The 18,861-nt window shown below is 44.3% G+C and overlaps 2 protein-coding genes across 10 annotated transcripts in view; one reads left to right on the forward strand and one right to left on the reverse strand.

Moving 5' to 3' along the window:
- fat1a (FAT atypical cadherin 1a) overlaps nt 1-13,403 on the reverse strand; it is an 85,069-nt gene extending 71,666 nt beyond the window's left edge. For 5 of the 9 annotated variants that reach the window (XM_061770510.1, XM_061770508.1, XM_061770513.1 and 2 more), the window contains exons 1-2: nt 13,202-13,402; nt 6,195-9,463 (exon numbers count right to left, since the gene is read on the reverse strand). In XM_061770510.1, the coding sequence (XP_061626494.1) occupies nt 6,195-9,429 (3,235 nt within the window). In that variant the 5' untranslated portion in view covers nt 9,430-9,463; nt 13,202-13,402. Of the gene's footprint in view, nt 1-6,194; nt 9,464-13,201 lie in introns of all 9 variants that reach the window. The other 4 variants (XR_009788129.1, XR_009788130.1, XM_061770512.1 and 1 more) reach the window with 2 other exon arrangements.
- Nucleotides 1-18,861, forward strand: part of frg1 (FSHD region gene 1) — a 436,830-nt gene that overhangs the window by 258,829 nt on the left and 159,140 nt on the right. The window lies entirely within an intron of this gene.

Consider the following 18,861-nt stretch of genomic DNA (forward strand, 5'->3'; position numbering starts at 1 on the left):
TGCAGGTGATTTGCAATAGGAGAGCAGACACTGTATGTGGGACCTTTAGGGTGAACTGCTCTCTAGTTGAAAAATAAGCTATTGGTCTTAGCTTATCACCGTATTGTTGTGTAAGTACGGAGGTCATGCAATAGCTTTTACAATCTACCATTTGAATGAATGTTTTATCATTAAATTTGGAAGGCCTAGCGCAGCACTGGAGACCAAATGTTGTTTAATGTCACAGAAGGCCTTTTCTGCCTCTGTACTCCATTAAACAGGTGATGTAATTTTAAGGTTGTTTTCATATATTAATTTTGACAATGGTGCAACAATTTCTGCATAGTTTGGAATCCATGCTCTACAATAATTTGTCAGACCTAAAAATGATTATTATATGTTTCTTCGTCTGTGGTTTAGGATTTTTTAAGACTATAGCTCTCCTGTCTTCTAATATAGTCTTTCCTCCTATACTTAAATTATGGCCTAGATATTTAACTTGTCTTTTACATCATTGCAATTTATTTTTGTTAACTTTATGTCCCTCTTCTGTTAGATGATGCAGTAAGGTCAATGAATCTTTGCATGTGTCTTCATCTGTAGATGCCAGAAGACATGCGTGTTGTCATAACTTGTGAATAATTAGTTAGACTTTCACAGTAACCTTGCGGTAATCTAGTAAATGTATATATATATATTTTTTTTTTCTCAAATGTGAATGCAAACCAAAATTGACTGTTATTTTCTATTGGTACTGAAAAAAATGCATTAATGAATTTAACAATGTGCGTGGGTTTGGTACGCATGCTCTGTATTACTGCAGCTCATCACATTCTTTTTTATCTTCTATTTTTGTGATAAGCTCCAAGGCTGCAGACAACAGCCTTTCCCACGTTTAACGGTGGCTTGTCTTTTATTTTTTATATAATTTGATTCCTGCAACGCGGCTATTTTTTGTGTATTTAACCAACCTGTAAAGCCGTGTTCGGTTATCCCTGTCTCTAAATATTAAATTTTATCAGGATCCTGTTTTTTTTCTTTTAAATTTAATTTAATGAACCTCCAACCTTTACACTGCAGTGTATTCCTGTTTTTTATTTTACTACTTCCTTTCCCCATTTGAAAGAATTTGGTTCAGTGTAATACTACCTAGGGTAGTCTAGAACACTGTTTCTTTTCAGTAGGACGGTGATTCAAATTTACTTTCTGTGGTAATTCTCACTTCAACTCTTTCGAGTGGAGAATTCTTGCCTTTGCATCCACAAAAGTCCACCGTTTACTTTCCCACTGTTTTGGTATGGAATGAAAAACCTAGTGGTTTCCCATTTCCCATTTACACTCTCATTCAAACAGTTTTCATTCACACTGGCTCGTCAGAGGACTCCGCCGTCCCATACGGAATTTAACTACGTCTGTCAACAGCTCATTAGAGGACTCCGCCATCCTATACGGAATTTAACTACGACGCCACGAAACTTTCCTAGTTTCTTTATTCTACCCGCCATTGACTAGTATCCACAGGGTTTATTAAACACGGAATTTAAGTACGTACAGGACTCCGCCGTCCTCGCGGAATTTCTGGACTCCGGCGTCCTTTTTCCTAAAAAAATTTTTTAAATTTAACTCACCAGTCGTCTTCAATCCTGTGGATTGTCGTCAACCTTCAGATCCCAGTTGAGGAGAACGAAGACCAGTCCCGTAAAGGGTCTTACTTGCCGTGGCCACGGTCTCTTAACTGGAAGTCGGCTCCACAACTGGAATCCTCGGGTGTGTTGACATCCGGCTCGAAGGACCAATTTAATGTTGGATTTATCTTACCCAACATTATAAAAAATAGACACAAAAGGAATGAAGACGCTGGTTTCTTTTTCTCATGAGGAGGGCGTATGGGAGATTGTTCAGATCACAGCCTCTCAACACGCTCTAACCAATCTCTCCCGTCGCTCCTGCATTTATTTGAAAATAGGAGGGTTTTTCCCAGACATAATGTTCTAAACAATAAGACACAACACAAAACATTGGACCAACACCTGTCACGTCCCCGACCACATCCGATCACGTCCTTGGTCCAGGCGCCCTTCCATCGGATGATGCTGAGTCATCTTTTCGAAGGCGAGACATCTAAAATCGTCCATAATACTAATGCAAGCTAAGCAAATAAATGATAACTTCTAGAATATATTTAACAACAACAATCACCAGTGTGATTTAAAAAAAAGAAATAAAGAAATAAAGCAAACGGTGCGTGTGTGCAGTGGCAGTCCTATCTTGAATGGCACCGTGCGTGAGACCCCCTTGGGTTTTAGATATTGCTTGTGGAGATTATTTTCTCCACAAAATGAATTGTTGTAGTGTGTTTGAATAATTGATTTGATATTTGAAAATATAAGATATTCTGTTATTGTTTACGGTGCCATAAAGCAACAATGCTCAGGGATAAGTGGTCTTTAATGCTTGAATCAGACTACAAGACAAATTTTGTCTTTCCCGATTGCACTACGTCAGACTACTGGCATCAAATCTTGCCGTATCTCGGTCAGACAGTGGCAACAGTACACAACATCTATTCCGATACGATCGCATCCCTTGTTTACGATCACTGGGGTTTATCTTGTCAAATCAAACACTGTCGGAGAGGCGGAACCAAAAAAACGTGTCACCGGTCAAGGTGACCGTATTCACTCGTTACCATGGCGACGACAACTACGCGCCACGCCAATGTGTGGCTGGAAAAAGAGAACAAAATGAGGAAAAAGGTGTGGTCGGCGTCACCAGTGCTTGGGAGAGGACATTTATTCAAGCATTGCTTGAGGTATGTTCACGTATTTTTAATAAAATACGGCTCGCAAGAAGGCAACAAAACGTTATGTAGCCTAGCAAGCTAGTGCACTAACGATTGTGCCTAAACAAGACGGCGTTCTGTCGAATCATGCTCTCATGCTTCGGTGAACATTGGTTTGTACGCGTGAATAAATGCTGACAACAGTGTGCAAGTATGGTAACAACGGCAAGCACTTTTCATTTTGGCATCATAGGGCTATCGTAGGGCCAAATTGTTCGTCGTGGTTTATGTCACACTACAAGATGTTTTGGCGTTCCCAACAAAATATGTCGGGCCTGCTCTGGGAAATCGGCTGCGATAGCTAATCGGGCCAATGTCGGGACTAAAATCCTGTAGCCTGATCTAGACATTACATGTTTGAAAATAGGGTTACACAAATGACATTTTATAGAATTGGGTGAAGTCAAGGTTCTTTATGAATGTCTACATCAACAAATGCTAACTATCTCATTGTTTCCGTACCAAATCGAATCGCTCCCACACTGAATCGAATGAAATTGTATCGCTCCCATACTGAACCGAATCGTATCGAATCGTTTCGCCCTTATGGATATTGTTTTTGCATCGAATCGTAATCTGTGAATCTAGATATGTAGCAAATCCCTTCACAGTGCCCAACCAGGAAATTTAACCCGCTTTATTTTGTATCAGTGCACTCTTCACACAGAACAGCAACACGAGAAAAAGGAAGTACTTTGCACACACTTTTCGCACAGGCCTCTAATACAACCTCTGGAGCTGGCAAATTTGCAGGTTGACTGGTGGAAAACTGACAGCTTCACCAAACATCTATAAAGATAAAGCAGCCAAAGACTGCTTTGAAACCTCTCCAGTTTATAAATTAACAGTATTGTTTCTGATGAACAATTATTTGGAGTGAGGTCGTAGAACAGTGTGAAATTACGATGAAGACAACCTGCCAAGTGAAAAAGGAACCAGCAACAATTCTATTCCTTCAGTCTAACATAGCGTGTGGCTCCTTGCATTTTCTGCTTCTTAATGTTTTTTGTGTGTCTGTTCTCTAATTTTGAACAATTTTAACAGCATTCTGGCCACAAGATTCACAAGATGCAGCTGCAGCTCTGTAAATAGTTGAGCTCTGTACATCACTTTCCTCGCTATGCCTTTTGCTAGCCAAACAAACCACACCCTTCATTTAAGCAAACCTCTCGGAGGCAATACCACCTCGGCCGCATTCAGTTGGCTGCTGACCTTGGATATAATCTACAACAACGCAGCCCAACCCTCTGGGACAATTCTAGCAATGTACCGCTGATAATTAGTTAATATAAGAACCGGGGATTATGTCGAGAGAGCAAACCAGGCTGCATGGATCTGGGATTACCAGTCAACCAGGTATAAATAATGTCACGCCATCGCCATCAATTTTGCACTTAAACCATGGGAAGACAACTGTTGCGTGAAAGCGGAAGAGGCGAATATATGTGAGCATCCCGATAATCTGGTCGCTCATAAAACAACATTATACTGCATTACGGCAAGGGGATGAACACACCACAGCTGACACGCGTAACAATCCCCACAGGGTCTCCCCCATCATCACAAGATGCTAAATATACCCTCCTGAGAGCCAGCGTTTCCCAAAGGAAATGGCCTGTGGAAAAATTCCCACGTGTATCCGATTCTGAATCTAAACGAAAATAAATGCAAAACATCGCTGTGCTATGTGTTTAGTTGTATTCTTGGGCCACTATTAGATTTGTATTACAACTATACATAATGTCCCATGAGCGCAGACCTCCATCATAGCCGAAATGTGAGGGAAAAGTGGTGTAGGGAATGGACAAATTTGCATTTGTTTTTCATCTGTTAGGATTGATGAAATCGGGACTCGTTGAAAATATGTTTCTGTGCCTTTATCCAAACCCTCAACAAAAGGCTTCGCCCCCAGGAGTCCCCCGCCTTTTTAAAAATGTTGTTAGTACGTCCTACATGACCCTGGTATCTGTTCTAATGTTTACCTTTTCCAGAGATCATAAGAAAGCTAGTGGTGATCAAAGACTTTTTGCGCACTACAGGAATACAGTATCTTTATCCTGTCCCTCACCAGAAGTTTGAGCAACTAAGGAATTTTCCTTGGCCCATGCAGCACCCCTATATAATCAGTTCTGTATGTCTTATGTGATTCTGATAGCTGTATCGCTCCGACTATTTACCAAAGATAACAAAAAGCTTATGGTGATCTAAGACTTTACAAAGACCTGTATTTGTGTATCTTTATACAGACCCTCACCAAAAGGACGAGGGCCCAAGGGTTTTTTTTTTCTTAGCCCACCACCCCTTTACAATCTGTAATGAATGGCTTACATCATCCTGCTATCTAGATCAGTCCTTCTCCTCACCAAAGATAATAAAAGGTTACTGGTGGTCTAAAACGTTTTACACAGTGCTGTATTCATGTATCTTTATCCAGATACTCACCTATATGCTTGGCTCCGAAGGAATTTTCTTTGGCCAATGCGCCACCCGACTAGAATTATCTGTATCCTATTTACTGTTTACAAAAGATCTTTTGAAAGAAACGTTGGCGGTCGGTGATCTAAAACTTACAACAATACTGCATTTACTGTATGTAGCATTATCCATACCTGAACCTAAAGTAGCCCCTGAGGGTTTATTTCCTGACACATGCACCTGCCCATGACAATTATTTTTGTACATCTGACATGATTCTGCTAGTAAGTCATTGTTGGTCAAGCAATTTTTGCACAGTCCTGTATCTTTATCCAGACCATTACCAAATTGATGGGCCCCTAAGAGTTTTTTCCTTGACCCACACATGAAGAGCTTATTTGATCCTGCTACGTGTCCTACTCTTTCCGATGGTCATAAAAAAAAAAAAGCCAGTGGTAGTGTAGAACTTTTGCGCAGTACTGTATGAAATCTAGTGTTGCCACAGAGGAAGTGGTTTTAAGGAGGTAGCAACCAAGTTCCAAAACAACCACATCAGGTTGGTGTGAGGTTGGGGGAAGGGGTGGGTACTGTAGGAACTCCTGGAATTCCAGGCTGCTTATTTTGGAGCTAATTTGGCTCAGCTGTTAAAATGATTACCGGGCAGCCTAGCCACGATGTAAGAAACCCGCGGAACAATACATCAAACCGTCTAGATTTGCCAAGGAGAAAATAAGGAGGGGAAAATAAAAAGAGGTCAAGTCAGGGAGAAACTCAGTTCTTCCCCAGCGACAGCTAAGAATGTTCGCACAGGTTTGCGAAGCAGCCCCCAGTGCTTAAAAAAAAAAGAACAAAAGAAACCTTTCTCCTTTTACCTCATTCTTCCACACTAATCATTCCAAGCGGATGCCTGTCTATTCCAAACACTCGGTTCTCTGCTGAGAAAAGCAAAGTGACTTACCAGTTTCCTCGTCAATGATGAATATCCCCAGGCCAGAGCCGTCCCGGATGGAGTATTGGATCTCTCCGTCTCTGCCTTTGTCCTCGTCCACGGCTCTGACCGTCATCACTGAAGTCCCAACGACAGCGTCTTCCTTGATAAATCCCTTCTCCACAAAGGAGCGGAACAAAGGCCGGTAGAGGTTCTCGTTGACGTCCACCACATGTACCTCCACGAAGCAAGTGGAAGACAATGATATGGGCTTGCCTTTGTCCTTGGCCTTCGCTGTCAGGTTGTACACCTGTTTGGTCTCATAGTCGAGGTTCCGCACGATCCGCACGGCCCCACTCAGCTTGTCTACCTCAAAGTTCCCGTCCCCATTGTCCATCAGGCTGTACCGGATCTGACTCGAGGGCCCAACGTCAGGGTCGTGGGCCTCAAGCCACATGACAACCGTGCCGACAGGGAGGTCCTCCCTCACCTTGACGTGGTAATTCGGGGGGATGAATTTAGGAGGGTTGTCGTTCACGTCCTCTAGTGTGATCTTGAGTTGCACGGTGGACACGAGCTGGGGCTCGTTCTCGGCTAGGTCACGGGCCGCAATCTTCAAGGCGTACACAGGATGCAGCTCGCGATCCAGTGGATTGGTCACCGTCACAACCCCAGACTCTGCATTGATAGCGAAGTGATCCGTACCGCCCAAAATCGCGTACCTCACCACGCCGTTATCGCCCTGATCCTTATCCGTCGAGTCCACCTGGATAATTTCAGTGCCCACTGGCGTGCTCTCACTTATTTCGACAGAGTAGGAATCCTGCAAAAACTGTGGGCTATTGTCATTAGCGTCCAAGATCTTGACATCGAGCAGGCGCGAGGACGACTTCTGCGGAATGCCGAGGTCATAGACCGTGATATTGAGCGTGTAATGGTCTTTTGTTTCCCTGTCAAGAGGCGAGTAAACCAAAAGCCAGCCCGTCTCCATTTCGGCTAAGAAGCGACTCTCTGTGTCGCCTCCCGAGATGACGTACACAAGCTTCCCATTGAAGCCGCTATCCGCGTCGGTGGCACCTAAATGAGCGACACGACCCCCGACAGGCAGGTCCTCCCTGACTTCCACGGCGCTCGGGAAGGAGTCTGCGAACCGCGGCGCATACCGGTTGATGGAGTGAATGTCCATGAAGTGGTCGTCGGGCTCTGCCTGCGTGTGGACCTTACTGCCCTGCAGCAGCTTCTCGGCCAGCATGGTGGCCACGCCGGTTTCAACGCACTTCACCTGCACGGGCATTCGGGCAGTGATGACCGTTACATTCATGTACATAGGTTGCGTCTCGCGTTCGCCGTCGCTTGCCACAATCCGCATACTGTGGAAGGATGTCTTCGCCGCCTTACCCTCGCTCAGCGTGTTCCTAAGGGAAAGCACGCCGGAGTTTGCGTTCAGCTCAAACAGATCCAGGTCGTCCCCTGATTTAATGTAATAGCGCACGAGCTGCAGCTCGTCTGCATCTATGGCCGACACCGTGGTTATCTGCTCACCCACGCCATGGTCTCTCGGCACGGTGACGTCGCAGTCCACGTTTTCAAACAGTGGCTTATTGTCATTGAGGTTATTCAATGTCACCGTGACAACTGATTCCACCTCCCTCCGAAAGGGGGATCCCCAGTCGGAGGCCCTGACTTTAAGACTGTAAATCCGGGGCATGAGCTCGTAATCTAGCAGCTCCGAGGTGCTGATGACACCAGAGAAATAGTCGATGACAAACGGCTGCGGGTTGATATTGGTGATGCTGTACGTCACATAGCCGTTCTCTCCTCGGTCCAGGTCGACAGCCTTCACCGTCACCACGCTGGTCCCGACTGGTGCATTCTCGTCAACGCTGGCCCTGTACGACGTCTGCTGGAACTCAGGCACGTTGTTATTCACGTCCATCACATGGATGATGACTTTTGTTGCCACTTTCCCACTGCCGGCCGTCACGTCCAGCTCAAAGTGGACAGCCACGTCGGCAATGATCGGCGCTGTTGTGCTGATCAAGCCGGTGTCAGGGTTGATGGTAAATCGGTCTGATTTGTGGCTAAAAGCATATTTGAGCTGGGGGTGCTTTGGTAAAGCCGTTACCATTGCGACAGGAGTGTGAGGGGGGGCAAATTCGCTCAGGTTGACTTTGTAAACTGCCCTTTCAAACACAGGGGGCCCAGTTTTAAACTGAGGGGAAGTGACATGTACTAATTTAGCAGATGAAAACTGGGGTGGGCTGCCCTTGTCCTTTGCCTGCAAAGTGAGATTATATCCAAAAGGCTGGCTCTCCCAGTCCACATCCCTCACCGCTTTTATTTTATACTCCTTGCTCCCGGGGCTGGTTCTGACAGCCCTGAACTGCTGGAGCGGGTCGCCGGCGACAATGCTAAGCGATGCGATCTCCCCGTTGGGTCCTTGGTCGCCGTCCTCCACCATTACAATGGCGTAGGTGGGGTCAGGGTCGGCATCGGAGGGCGCCAGGGTGACAGCGGTGACCACGGGTGCGTTCTCGTTGGCCTGCTCCACCCTCACCGTCAGCTTGGCCGTGCTGCTGAAGCCGCTACTTCCGTAAAGCTTCATGCCACGGTCCACCGCTAGGATCTCCAGCTCGTAAAGCTTTGTCTCAGCGTAGTCCAGCCGGCCGGTGAGTGTCACCACACCGCTGGTAGGGTGCACGGCGAACATGTCCGTCCACTCGCGAAAACTGTAGTAGTACTCCCCATTCGTACCGATATCGGCGTCCGTCGCCATCACCTTGGCCACGCTGCTGCGTATGGCTGTGTTTTCGGGTAGTGAGATGCTGTACGACGTTGGCGAGAAGAGGGGCCGCAAATCATTGGTATCGAGCACCTGCACTGTGACCTGGGTGCGGCACTCCATGTCGGTGCCCCTCTCTGACGCTTTCACCGTCAGCACGTAGTGGTCTCGAACCTCCCGGTTGAGAATGGCCGTGCTACCCCCTTTGGTTCTGATGCGCAAAAAGCTAAAATCTCCCAACAGGTAGTCCTCAGCCTTGAACAAGTTCTCGTTGTCCCCGGAAATGATTTTGTAGCGTATCTCCCAGCTGGGGTCGGTGACGTAGATCCCCATCTTGATGTGGCTCTCGAGGTAGGTCTTGGCAGCAGAGTTCTCGTAGATGGTGGCGTTGTAAACTGGCTCCGTGAAATGCAGGGCGGCCCCCGCTGTCCAGACCAGTTGCAGCAGCAGCGAGGCCAGCGAAACCACCCACCGCCCGGTCATTGTACCTTTTTTGCTGTCGCCGCTGCCGTGCAACCTGCAGAAACAGGAACATCAGGCCATTGTTATCACGTGAAAGACTCCCAGTTGGGGTTGCAAAGGAGCGGAAAATTTCCACAAATTTTCTGGTAAATTTACATGGAAAGTGAAAATAGGGAAAATATTACAAAATTGGAAGCTTTCCATGGGAATTAAATAGGAGATGAGGGTAATTTAATTATATTCAAGCTTTTATTTCGTCATCAACAGAAATCCACGCAAAATAGATTGCTCTCGATGCCCATTGCGAGGGCATGACATTTGCTGCCTCAATTACTCCATTTTTTTGTTGTTTTTTTTACGTCACACGAACGGTAGCATATCCGAAGAAAAAAATGGACGAAGCAACGGCTTCTTAGTAAAAACTCTTAAGCGGGGGCACTTGTTGGTCAAGGTAGCACAGTACTTAAATCTGGCTGATTTAGTAGCAATGTGAACAGATTTGCTAAACAAGTCAGTAAAACTTCTTTTTTTCGAAAAATATCTCCTCGACCGTGTCATTTCGTCCGCTCCCACTGGCTGACAAGTTTTCCGTTAAAAATATTCACCCAAATTCCAAGGCCAACAAAGTCCAACAAAATGACCATGACGTTTCTAATGGCGAGTGAGCAGTGTTGGCAGTAGAATAGGTCACGTACTTCAGCAATCAATTGTGTTTTCGTGAATACATTTGTTATGGCAGATTTTAGAGGCGTTTGAAGTGCTCATTCCATGTTTTTTAGAAAATGCCACAAAGATGGGGGCCACTTCTCACATTGCTAGTTTTAGTCAGGCTAATGCTAAAATATATTTTCCCCAACTAAGTTCCCCATTAAGAGCCAACCTTCATTTTTTTTAATTCCTGGTTTATTCCTCGTTTATTCCCATAAAGAACCTTTAATTTTCACAAAGGTTCCGATTTTGAAAATGAATACAACCCAACTCCTATTAGGGATGGGGGTATTTATCGATACAGGGGGACCTCGGTTTACCACCACGTTTAGTTGGTACGGTGGGGACATTACTCGCATTTGCACGTTAAACACAGCGTGCTTTCTACTTGACAACAATTTACTAAAACAGTATCTTAGGATTTAATCGAAAAGCATTTTTTTATCCCGTTTGTCGGAATCAATCGGGGTTTAAAACGTCCGTTCTGTAGGTAATGCATCTCACTAGACGCAGTAGCGCTAGTAACCGTGCCATGACTTGACAACAACTTCCTAAAAATAGAAAGTTTAACTTAATTTTTATGTAATATATTTGACATCCTCGGTTTATGACAGACTTTTGTTTCTATGTCAGCAACATAGCCCAAATTTGTACGCATGTCGGAGGGTGCTGTCTAACACCAACCTACGCTAACCAAGTAGTCAAGTCATAATTACAATAAATATTTACATAAGAACACTCCCTCAACTCACCCAATAGTACCCCCTGCAAAGTTAGAAAAAAAAAACAGCTCCGTACACCAGTTCCACCCATCGACACAAAATCGTCTATCGTAACAGGATACACCCGACAAAATCTCAAGGACCCATGTCCGAAGTTGAACAGAAAGGACAATTTGGTTTGGTAGCGGCCATTTTTGGATGAATTCCAGGGCTTCCACTTTCGCAAACTCATACTTGGGACTTTTCCCAAATGAAATCCGATCGGAAGCAGGTATCCTAATGTTGGAGGAGCTTGGCCTCAAAGTTTGATGATTTTGAGGATTTTCGAAACGGAAAAAATTGGCCCCTACACTAGTTTCACCAAATCGACCCAAAATTCGGTGTACACGTCTATTATAACAGGACACACAAAAAGGTCTCAAGGACCCATGCCTGAAACTGAACAGGAATTTGGCCACTTTGATTTGAAACAACCATTTTGGGGCCTACACGTTAACCAACTCCTACAAGGGAATTCATCCAAATAAGACCCAAGCAGATATCCTGACCTAGACCAGCGATGCCCAACCGATTGTACTGTGCCTGGGAAACGATCCAATTTTCCACGCGGAACAATTAAATGCTCCTCCACTAGATGGCAGAAGATCCAATGAACCTGCGTATACACCTGCTGCCATTCATCCAACAGAATAATAGTTTGGTGCTCGACCAAACAGGCCCAGATTTCACATTGTGAAAGTAAATTTGTGTGTAAACTGAGACGATATCATCATCATCATTTCAGTATGAACCGTATACTTTCTAACATTTTTGTTAGGTGGTGTTCCATGAGCTCTTTTGAATGTATGTGAGCCTTGGCTCAAAAAAGGTTGGGCAACACTGTCCCACACAGACGGGCAACACAAAATCTTTTCGCCTATAGGAGCTAATACGGCGTCAAATTTTGACGATCATTTTGAGGATCCGTTGTGAAAACCCCGATTGACGCTATTTGTGTCTTTAACTGTGTTGCTGTTCTTTTTTTGTTTTGTTTTTTACTGAACACGAACCAAACCACTGTTTGCAAACCTATCAAATGATTCACACGTCAAAGAATGCGACAAAATCAATTTTGGTTGCTGCCATTTACCGCTTCTAAATGTGAAAAAATAAGTGCATGGGGTTTCTGATTTTTCAGAATCCTCTTTATTTGCCAAGTATGTCCAAAAAAACCACAAGGAATTTGTCTCCGGCAGTGGGAGCCGCTCGAGTGCGACAACAGACAGAGAACAATTGACAGAGAACCCTTCGGAGACAGAAAGACATTGACAAAAAAGAGTCAACCGAGCAATAAAGGGTTAATAGTTATCTGGTAATTGTATTCAAAATCAAATGTGTCCCAGTGTTTGAGCTAAAACGTGACAATAGCGTCCAAAATATCCAGATGTGAAATGTCCGCACTTTCACGTTTGAAATCCCACTTCCTCCGAAAATGGGAACTTTGGAAAACGTCGTCGCAACGCGTGCAGTTCGAAGTGATCCCATCCCGCACGTTCCTCGCGTGTGCGTGGTGACTCGTTGTCTCATTTATGCATGCACGCGCTTAATTGCCCATCAACCACCGTCGCTACATAGGCCATCACGCAAATATAGTCCGCATTCCTATCCGTCAGATAAGCCACGATGAGAGCGGAATTTCTTCATCTCCCGTGCAGTCATAAAAGTAGCTCCCCGGCACAGAAACAGCCAGCACCAATTACAGTTGCAACACAATCAAGATATATTCGCGGAACAAACGTGCAATATTTCCAAAAGGCTGTTGCTTTCAGTGTCAGTGTTCACCTTGAATGTGAAAGCACATAGCCTGCGGGTACAAAAGCAGCATCTGCTGCTCGTGGCCGACCATTGTGAGGAAATATAAAGAAAAGGGCCCAAGTTGAAAGAATCTTCGTTCAAACGAGGAGAAACGCGGTGGCCCACAAGGACACGAATCGCACACAAAACCTGTTCCCTCTCATTTGAAATCTGTTTTAGGAGTTTGTGAGCAAAGTGAACTGCTTGCAGAAAAAAAAACTATTTGGAATTCCCATCCCCCAACTCGAGACATCCACCTCATGCGGGAGAGGAATTCTTTCCAAACGCACGGAAAAACGAGCTCTTATTCAAACAATGAACGCGAAAATCACACGCCCTACTTTACAAACTAAATGGACTTTGGGCAAAGGTTTAGTCGCAACTCACCAGCGACGTGATTCCGTGCGCAAAACCCTACAAAGGCGAACTAACGCGCAACTTTTCCGCACTTTTATTCTGTGCGAAAACGCACTTAACGGGTCTATTTTAAAAAATGTTCAACAAGAGGGGGGGGAAAACACGCCACGTACCTTTTTTTCCTTTAAATTCCCCCGCCAAAAAAAGAGGATTATTCCCGAAGTTTGGGAGGTTTGCTGTGTACTTTAGGTAGTCCAAATGTCGGCATGGTGGTACGCGGGGCTCCCACTCGCTCGCCGAGCCGCCATCTGGTGACTGACTGCTGCTGGTGGCTCCTCCGTGCGGTCGCTCTCTCGCCACCCTCCCCTTTCCTCCTCACGACTTTCCCTCGCTCGCCGCCTCCTCCGCGCACTATACACTCACGCGTCTCTCACGCGGTGAGATATCACTCCACGTTGCGCATGGCCCGGAACTACTTGCATGTTGGCAACAAGTGAAGAAATCTAACGATACGATTCTATTCAATGTATTGAGTTTTTTTTCTTCTTTCCTAATTGTATATTTATATGATACCGACCGACATTTTTAAAACATTGAATTAGTCAAAAAAAAAAATACAATGTTACATTCTAAAAAACCGCCACACATGATCAAACACGCATTTTGAGGTGGCGGAACCGCCGTTTTTTGTTTTTATGTAGTTTTTTTATTTTATTTTTATTTTTTGTGTATTTCACTGCGTTTGCATTTTTCACGATACCAAACATACACAATTAATGATGACATAGAACACAGGTGTCAAACTCAAGGCCCGGGTGCCAGATACAGCTCACTAAAGAATTTTATCTGGCCCATGAAAGCAAATCATGTGTCACCTTCCATGATTCTTCCAAAAATCTGTACAAACATTTCGAAATTGTCATATGTAATAAATGTTGAGCTATTGCAAAAGCATGTTTTATTACCAAACCATTTTTACAGCAACAATATAGCTGATTTCAAAACTAGTTATCCATCAATTTGTTGTGTATATGTAATAATTTGATGAGCCAATTACACATTTATATGGTTTTAGTCATGCCGGCCCTCCGAGGGAAATCGTAACTACAATGTGGCCCGTGACAAAAATGAATTTGACATCCTTTACATAGAACACCTGTGTTGGTTTTAATCACGACTTCAAAATGTCTCAAAAGAGCAATTACACGCGTTATAAAAAAAAAAAAAAAAAAACCCACCCCCAAAAGAAATCAGCTATGCTTCTGCCACATTCGATGTAAATTGACTAAATGATTCAGAACAGTATAAAATACTTGATGGAAAAAAGCTTAACATCGCTTAATGTCGGAAAACTGCAATCAGTCACCACTAAAATGTATGTGGACATCTCTTCAACATCTGAAAATATTAGAACGGTCGCCCCAATATTTTGGATTTTGACAGATGTTAAACGTTTTCCTCTCCACAGGCGCTCACTGTAGAGAAAAAGTTCAAAGGTCCCCTTCCATTTTTTTTTTCACAGTCTTTGATGTCGTTTTATTGGCTTTGCAAGATCATTTGGGTTGGAAATGCCCAGAATGTCCTTTTTCAGAAAGAGGCTTTTGGATAAGACACTGCTAAGACGTTTGAAGTACATTTTTGTCAAGTAAACCCACTCAGTAATTACTATTGACTAATGGCCTGGTATGCATATTACAATGTTTTCAGTTGTTTTTTGTTGTTGTTGTTGTTGTTGTTGTTTTTACAGGAAATGACTAAGAATAAAAACACTCTAGTTTTTAGGTCTGTCCTCTAAACATATAAAAAATGTTTTCTACATTGAAAATAGTGGAAGATAGCCGTTAACAGCACACATTTTTTTGGGAAAGCAGACACTTATCAGGATGCCCTTGAACGCACCGAAAAGGCCACACCTCCCGCCTGAGTAAAGGCTCTGACCTCACACATTCCTCTCTCGTGTTGCCATGAGCGCACATCTCAATGTGTGTGTATATATATGTGTGTGTGTTTACATACAGGCCTACCTCAGCGGCTGTGTTCACTCCATCCAGAATATAATCAGCAAACCACACCACATGGCTTTATGCGTTAAATGAGACATTATGGATTTTTTTTTTTTTTTTTTCACAATTTAAAACAATTCACAGTATTTTAATAACATGTCACTTTACCCCCTTTACCCACAGAATTACACTTGGCAATGAGTGTCGCCGATCTGTCCATGAGGAGCATGCAACGGACACTGCGCCTTTTTTGCTTTTCCATTCACACTTGCAAGCTCCCCAGAGCGGCAACTATTTGTATACAAGCCATTCGAAAGTACATTTTCCACAAAAGTTCCCATTTAAGTTTCTCCACACCTCCACACCAATTGCTCTTGTTGCTGGCACAATAAATACAGAGTTGCCTTCAGATACGAGTTTGATTTGTTCCGTTACCATGCTCTTATCTCAAAAAGACTCTCATGGCAAAATACATTTTCCCTTTAAAATGACTGGCAATGCAATTAATCCGTTCCAGTCCCCCCAAAACTCCACCATTTTTTAAAAAGATGTTTTTCAAAAAGACGAGTAGCAGTATACTTGACTGCAAAATATCGTCATAAAAACAGAATAGAAGAGAATGTAAAGATATTAAGCGGTTTGATGACGTGCAATCAAGCCAAAAGTATCTCACGCTGAGGATTCATTTGCGTGCCTGTACCTAGAAATGCACCGTGTGTGTTTGTGTGTGTGTGTCTCTCTCTCTCTCTCTCTCTCTCTGTCTCTCTTTCTCTCGTCAGCTACGCTGTTGTTGTTTTATGTTGCGTTTTTAAGTCATCTCCAACTGGTAGTGACAATGTTCAGCTTGAAATGTCTTTTTTTGAAGAATATTTACTCGTTATACCAGCCAAAGTCCCGCTCGTTGCCAAGCGAGTGGGGCCTCCGGTCGCCATACGGCCCTTGTTTCTCGAGTCAAACCAAAAACTCAGCCCGTCGACGGCTCGTATCTCGGGAAACCGTAAGTCGGGTCGCTCGTATCTGGAGGCACCACCGTGTATCCCCTTTCAGTTGCTTGACGCCTCCCTCAAACGATCGCTGCTTCTGGCGTATTGAGTATACCTTGTCACATCTGCCAATGTCTTCATTCAACACGCACGTACGATTGGAGTTGGACGCCACGCTGCGAAGTGGCCGGCAAAAAATGCCCAGGCTGCCTGGAGCCGGCGGTCTGGCGTGAGAAGGTGGGCCTCGTGTCCATTCAGCAGGGGCTCATTAAAATCACATTTGCCCACAGGCTGAGCCAACCAAAAAGACCTGTGGGTTTTGTGTGCGCGCATATGTGGGAGAATTATCGAGCTTGAGAGAGGAGGGGGTGGAAGAGGGGTGGGCGAGGGGAGGGGAGGGGAGCCCATTCAATGTTTCATCTTCCTCCATCTCAATCTCAGTTTAGCCAGAGACGGCGTTGAGCTTTGTGACCCGCCCCCACTGTCCCTTCTGATCCGCCTGTAAAGCTTGAATTGAATTCAGGTCAGGTGACGCCCGCGGCTGCTTCCTTGGCTTTGATCCCTACGAGCGTTTGCGTTCCTGGATGCTGGGGAGTTGGTGGTGGGGGGCGGGGGGGTCACGTCCTGCTGCCTTATGAACCTCGTAGATGGGTGCATGATGGATGGACATGCAGGCTTTTTATACCGGAGGACTAAACCATCCCCCATCTCCTTTATTAACTTGTGACAGCGAGCAGAAACACTTGTGTCCTGGGTGGCTTTTTTTGTTGAGAAAACGCTCGATGACTCTTCTTTGTACAAAATAGTATTCGTGCCATACCTAAAAAGACAAACAAAAACCTTTGAGATCAAAGTGTTATAACAATACAAATAAGAGGTGGCTTTGTAGAGCTAGCAAATAAACAGGGATATATTATGGAGAATTGCTTTTAAATTATTTGTATACAAACAGCCTCTGAAGTGCTTACTGGATGCTTCACTGGATTGTTATGTAACGGAGGAGCTAATTGTGTTGAATGAAGACACGGGCAGATGCATCACAGTGTATTCCTTGTGCCCAAAACAGGAGCATTTTGAGGCAGGGAGATGTCGAGAGATTGCGGAACATCACAAGTGGAAGATCCCTGAACCAATATCATATTCTTTGAATTTTCTTCGTTTGGTATGGTTTGAAAACTAATGCTTGCTGACACATTTTTGTTACCTAAAGAAGTTTTTGTCTCAATCCATGTCGTCCTGAAGGTAGCACAGTTGGAAGTGGTGATGTAAATCCACATCTTTGTGATTGTGGCACTTTAACAAGAGGTGATATTGGATTATTTTTGTCTTTTAAAAAGCAAACTCGCTCATGGGTTTTGGTTATCTCAATCTGTCTCTTTCTGACATCTTTGTTTCTAGATCGTGCAGAGAGGCAACGGTGTAGTTTGTCCAATTTGAGAATTCCCATTGCAGTTTAGTTTAGTTTGCACCAAAGTTTGCCTCAACCTTTTTTGGTCATGAAATGGACTGTAGTGTTTCTCACTCTGCCCTTTTTTTGGAGCACCTTTTAGTACCCCAATGGAAGGGTGCTAGAATCCAGATCCATTATTTTGATACCATTTTTTTCCACAATAAAAATCAAGACGAACTGTACCGTTGGGAGGACAAGGGCACAACTTTATTGAGAGATCCTGCTAGCTGGCTTTGTCTGGCATGTTGAGTGAGTTATGCCCTGTTTTTCACGGTGACTAATGTCTTTAGCTATAAGGAACCCCCCCCCCCCCCCCCCCCCCCCCGCCCACTTGCAACCTGAAACCAGAGCTCAGGAAAAGACGGATGACTTGTCTTGCGCCCGCAACGAGGTCTAGGCAGCTTTCTTGGTTGTACGTCCCACTCTGCAGCCGGATTTTAACTGTAAAATAAAGAGGGATTGGATTAGAATAATATCATATAATGAAGTGAAGATCCTGGACCCGCCGGAGCCGATGTCGAAAGCACAGTTCATTGTCAGCATACAGAAGAGTAAACGCAAAGTGCGCTCTTATGTTTGTCAGACGATTTCGTGTGACACTTCAGCGTCGAGGCCAGTTTCAAGAAAACATCACGCGAGTCATTTATGGAAAATAACAAAGAATTCAAAGCTCCCCCTGTAAGATGGAGGGAGACAAACAGTTGTGCTCGGAAAATCAAAAAGCAGGAGATTACAATAGCTAAGCTCCCCACCTCTCGCTGGCGGAAGCGCACCTCATTACCGAAAGAAATGACAAATAGATACACGGTCCTGTGAAACAACCTGTTTGGAGACTTCACATAATTCCCCCCCACTCACGTGCCACACCGCAATTGGAAAAGAAATTGTCTTAAATGGAGAAGTGCGCTTTGCTTTGCATGCAAAGTGAGCCTGGACCTTGGGAACTCAACTTCCTTTTCCATTGAGTCAACGCAGAAAAGTGGGGAAGGGGTTATGGAGCGATTAGACCGACCTCCACAAACGCGTTTGCACTACTTGCAATACTTTGCCTTTTTAATGACAACAATGTTGTGTATTTCAGAAAAAAATAAAGGAATTATTTAGGGAAGCGTTTGCAACCTGACAGTCGAGTCTTATTAAAATGAGTTTCCTCTCTGGCCCCATTTAATGCCTCTAATCTAATTTTAAAAAAATGTATATCTCGGCTGGATTATTAAACTCCAATTGGCGGCTCAAGTTTCAAAGAAGGAATTTACCCTGTACTTCAAATCAAAGATAAAGATATATAACGGTGGACAGTTGCATGGCTGAGCTTGGAAAAGCACCGCGTACGTCGCATCACCGTTTGCACCGACTTGTCAAGTCAGTTAATCACCTCTCTTATATTTCTAATTGAT

This window comes from Phyllopteryx taeniolatus, chromosome 4 (genome assembly GCF_024500385.1).
Source record: "Phyllopteryx taeniolatus isolate TA_2022b chromosome 4, UOR_Ptae_1.2, whole genome shotgun sequence".
Lineage (NCBI taxonomy): Eukaryota > Metazoa > Chordata > Actinopteri > Syngnathiformes > Syngnathidae > Phyllopteryx > Phyllopteryx taeniolatus.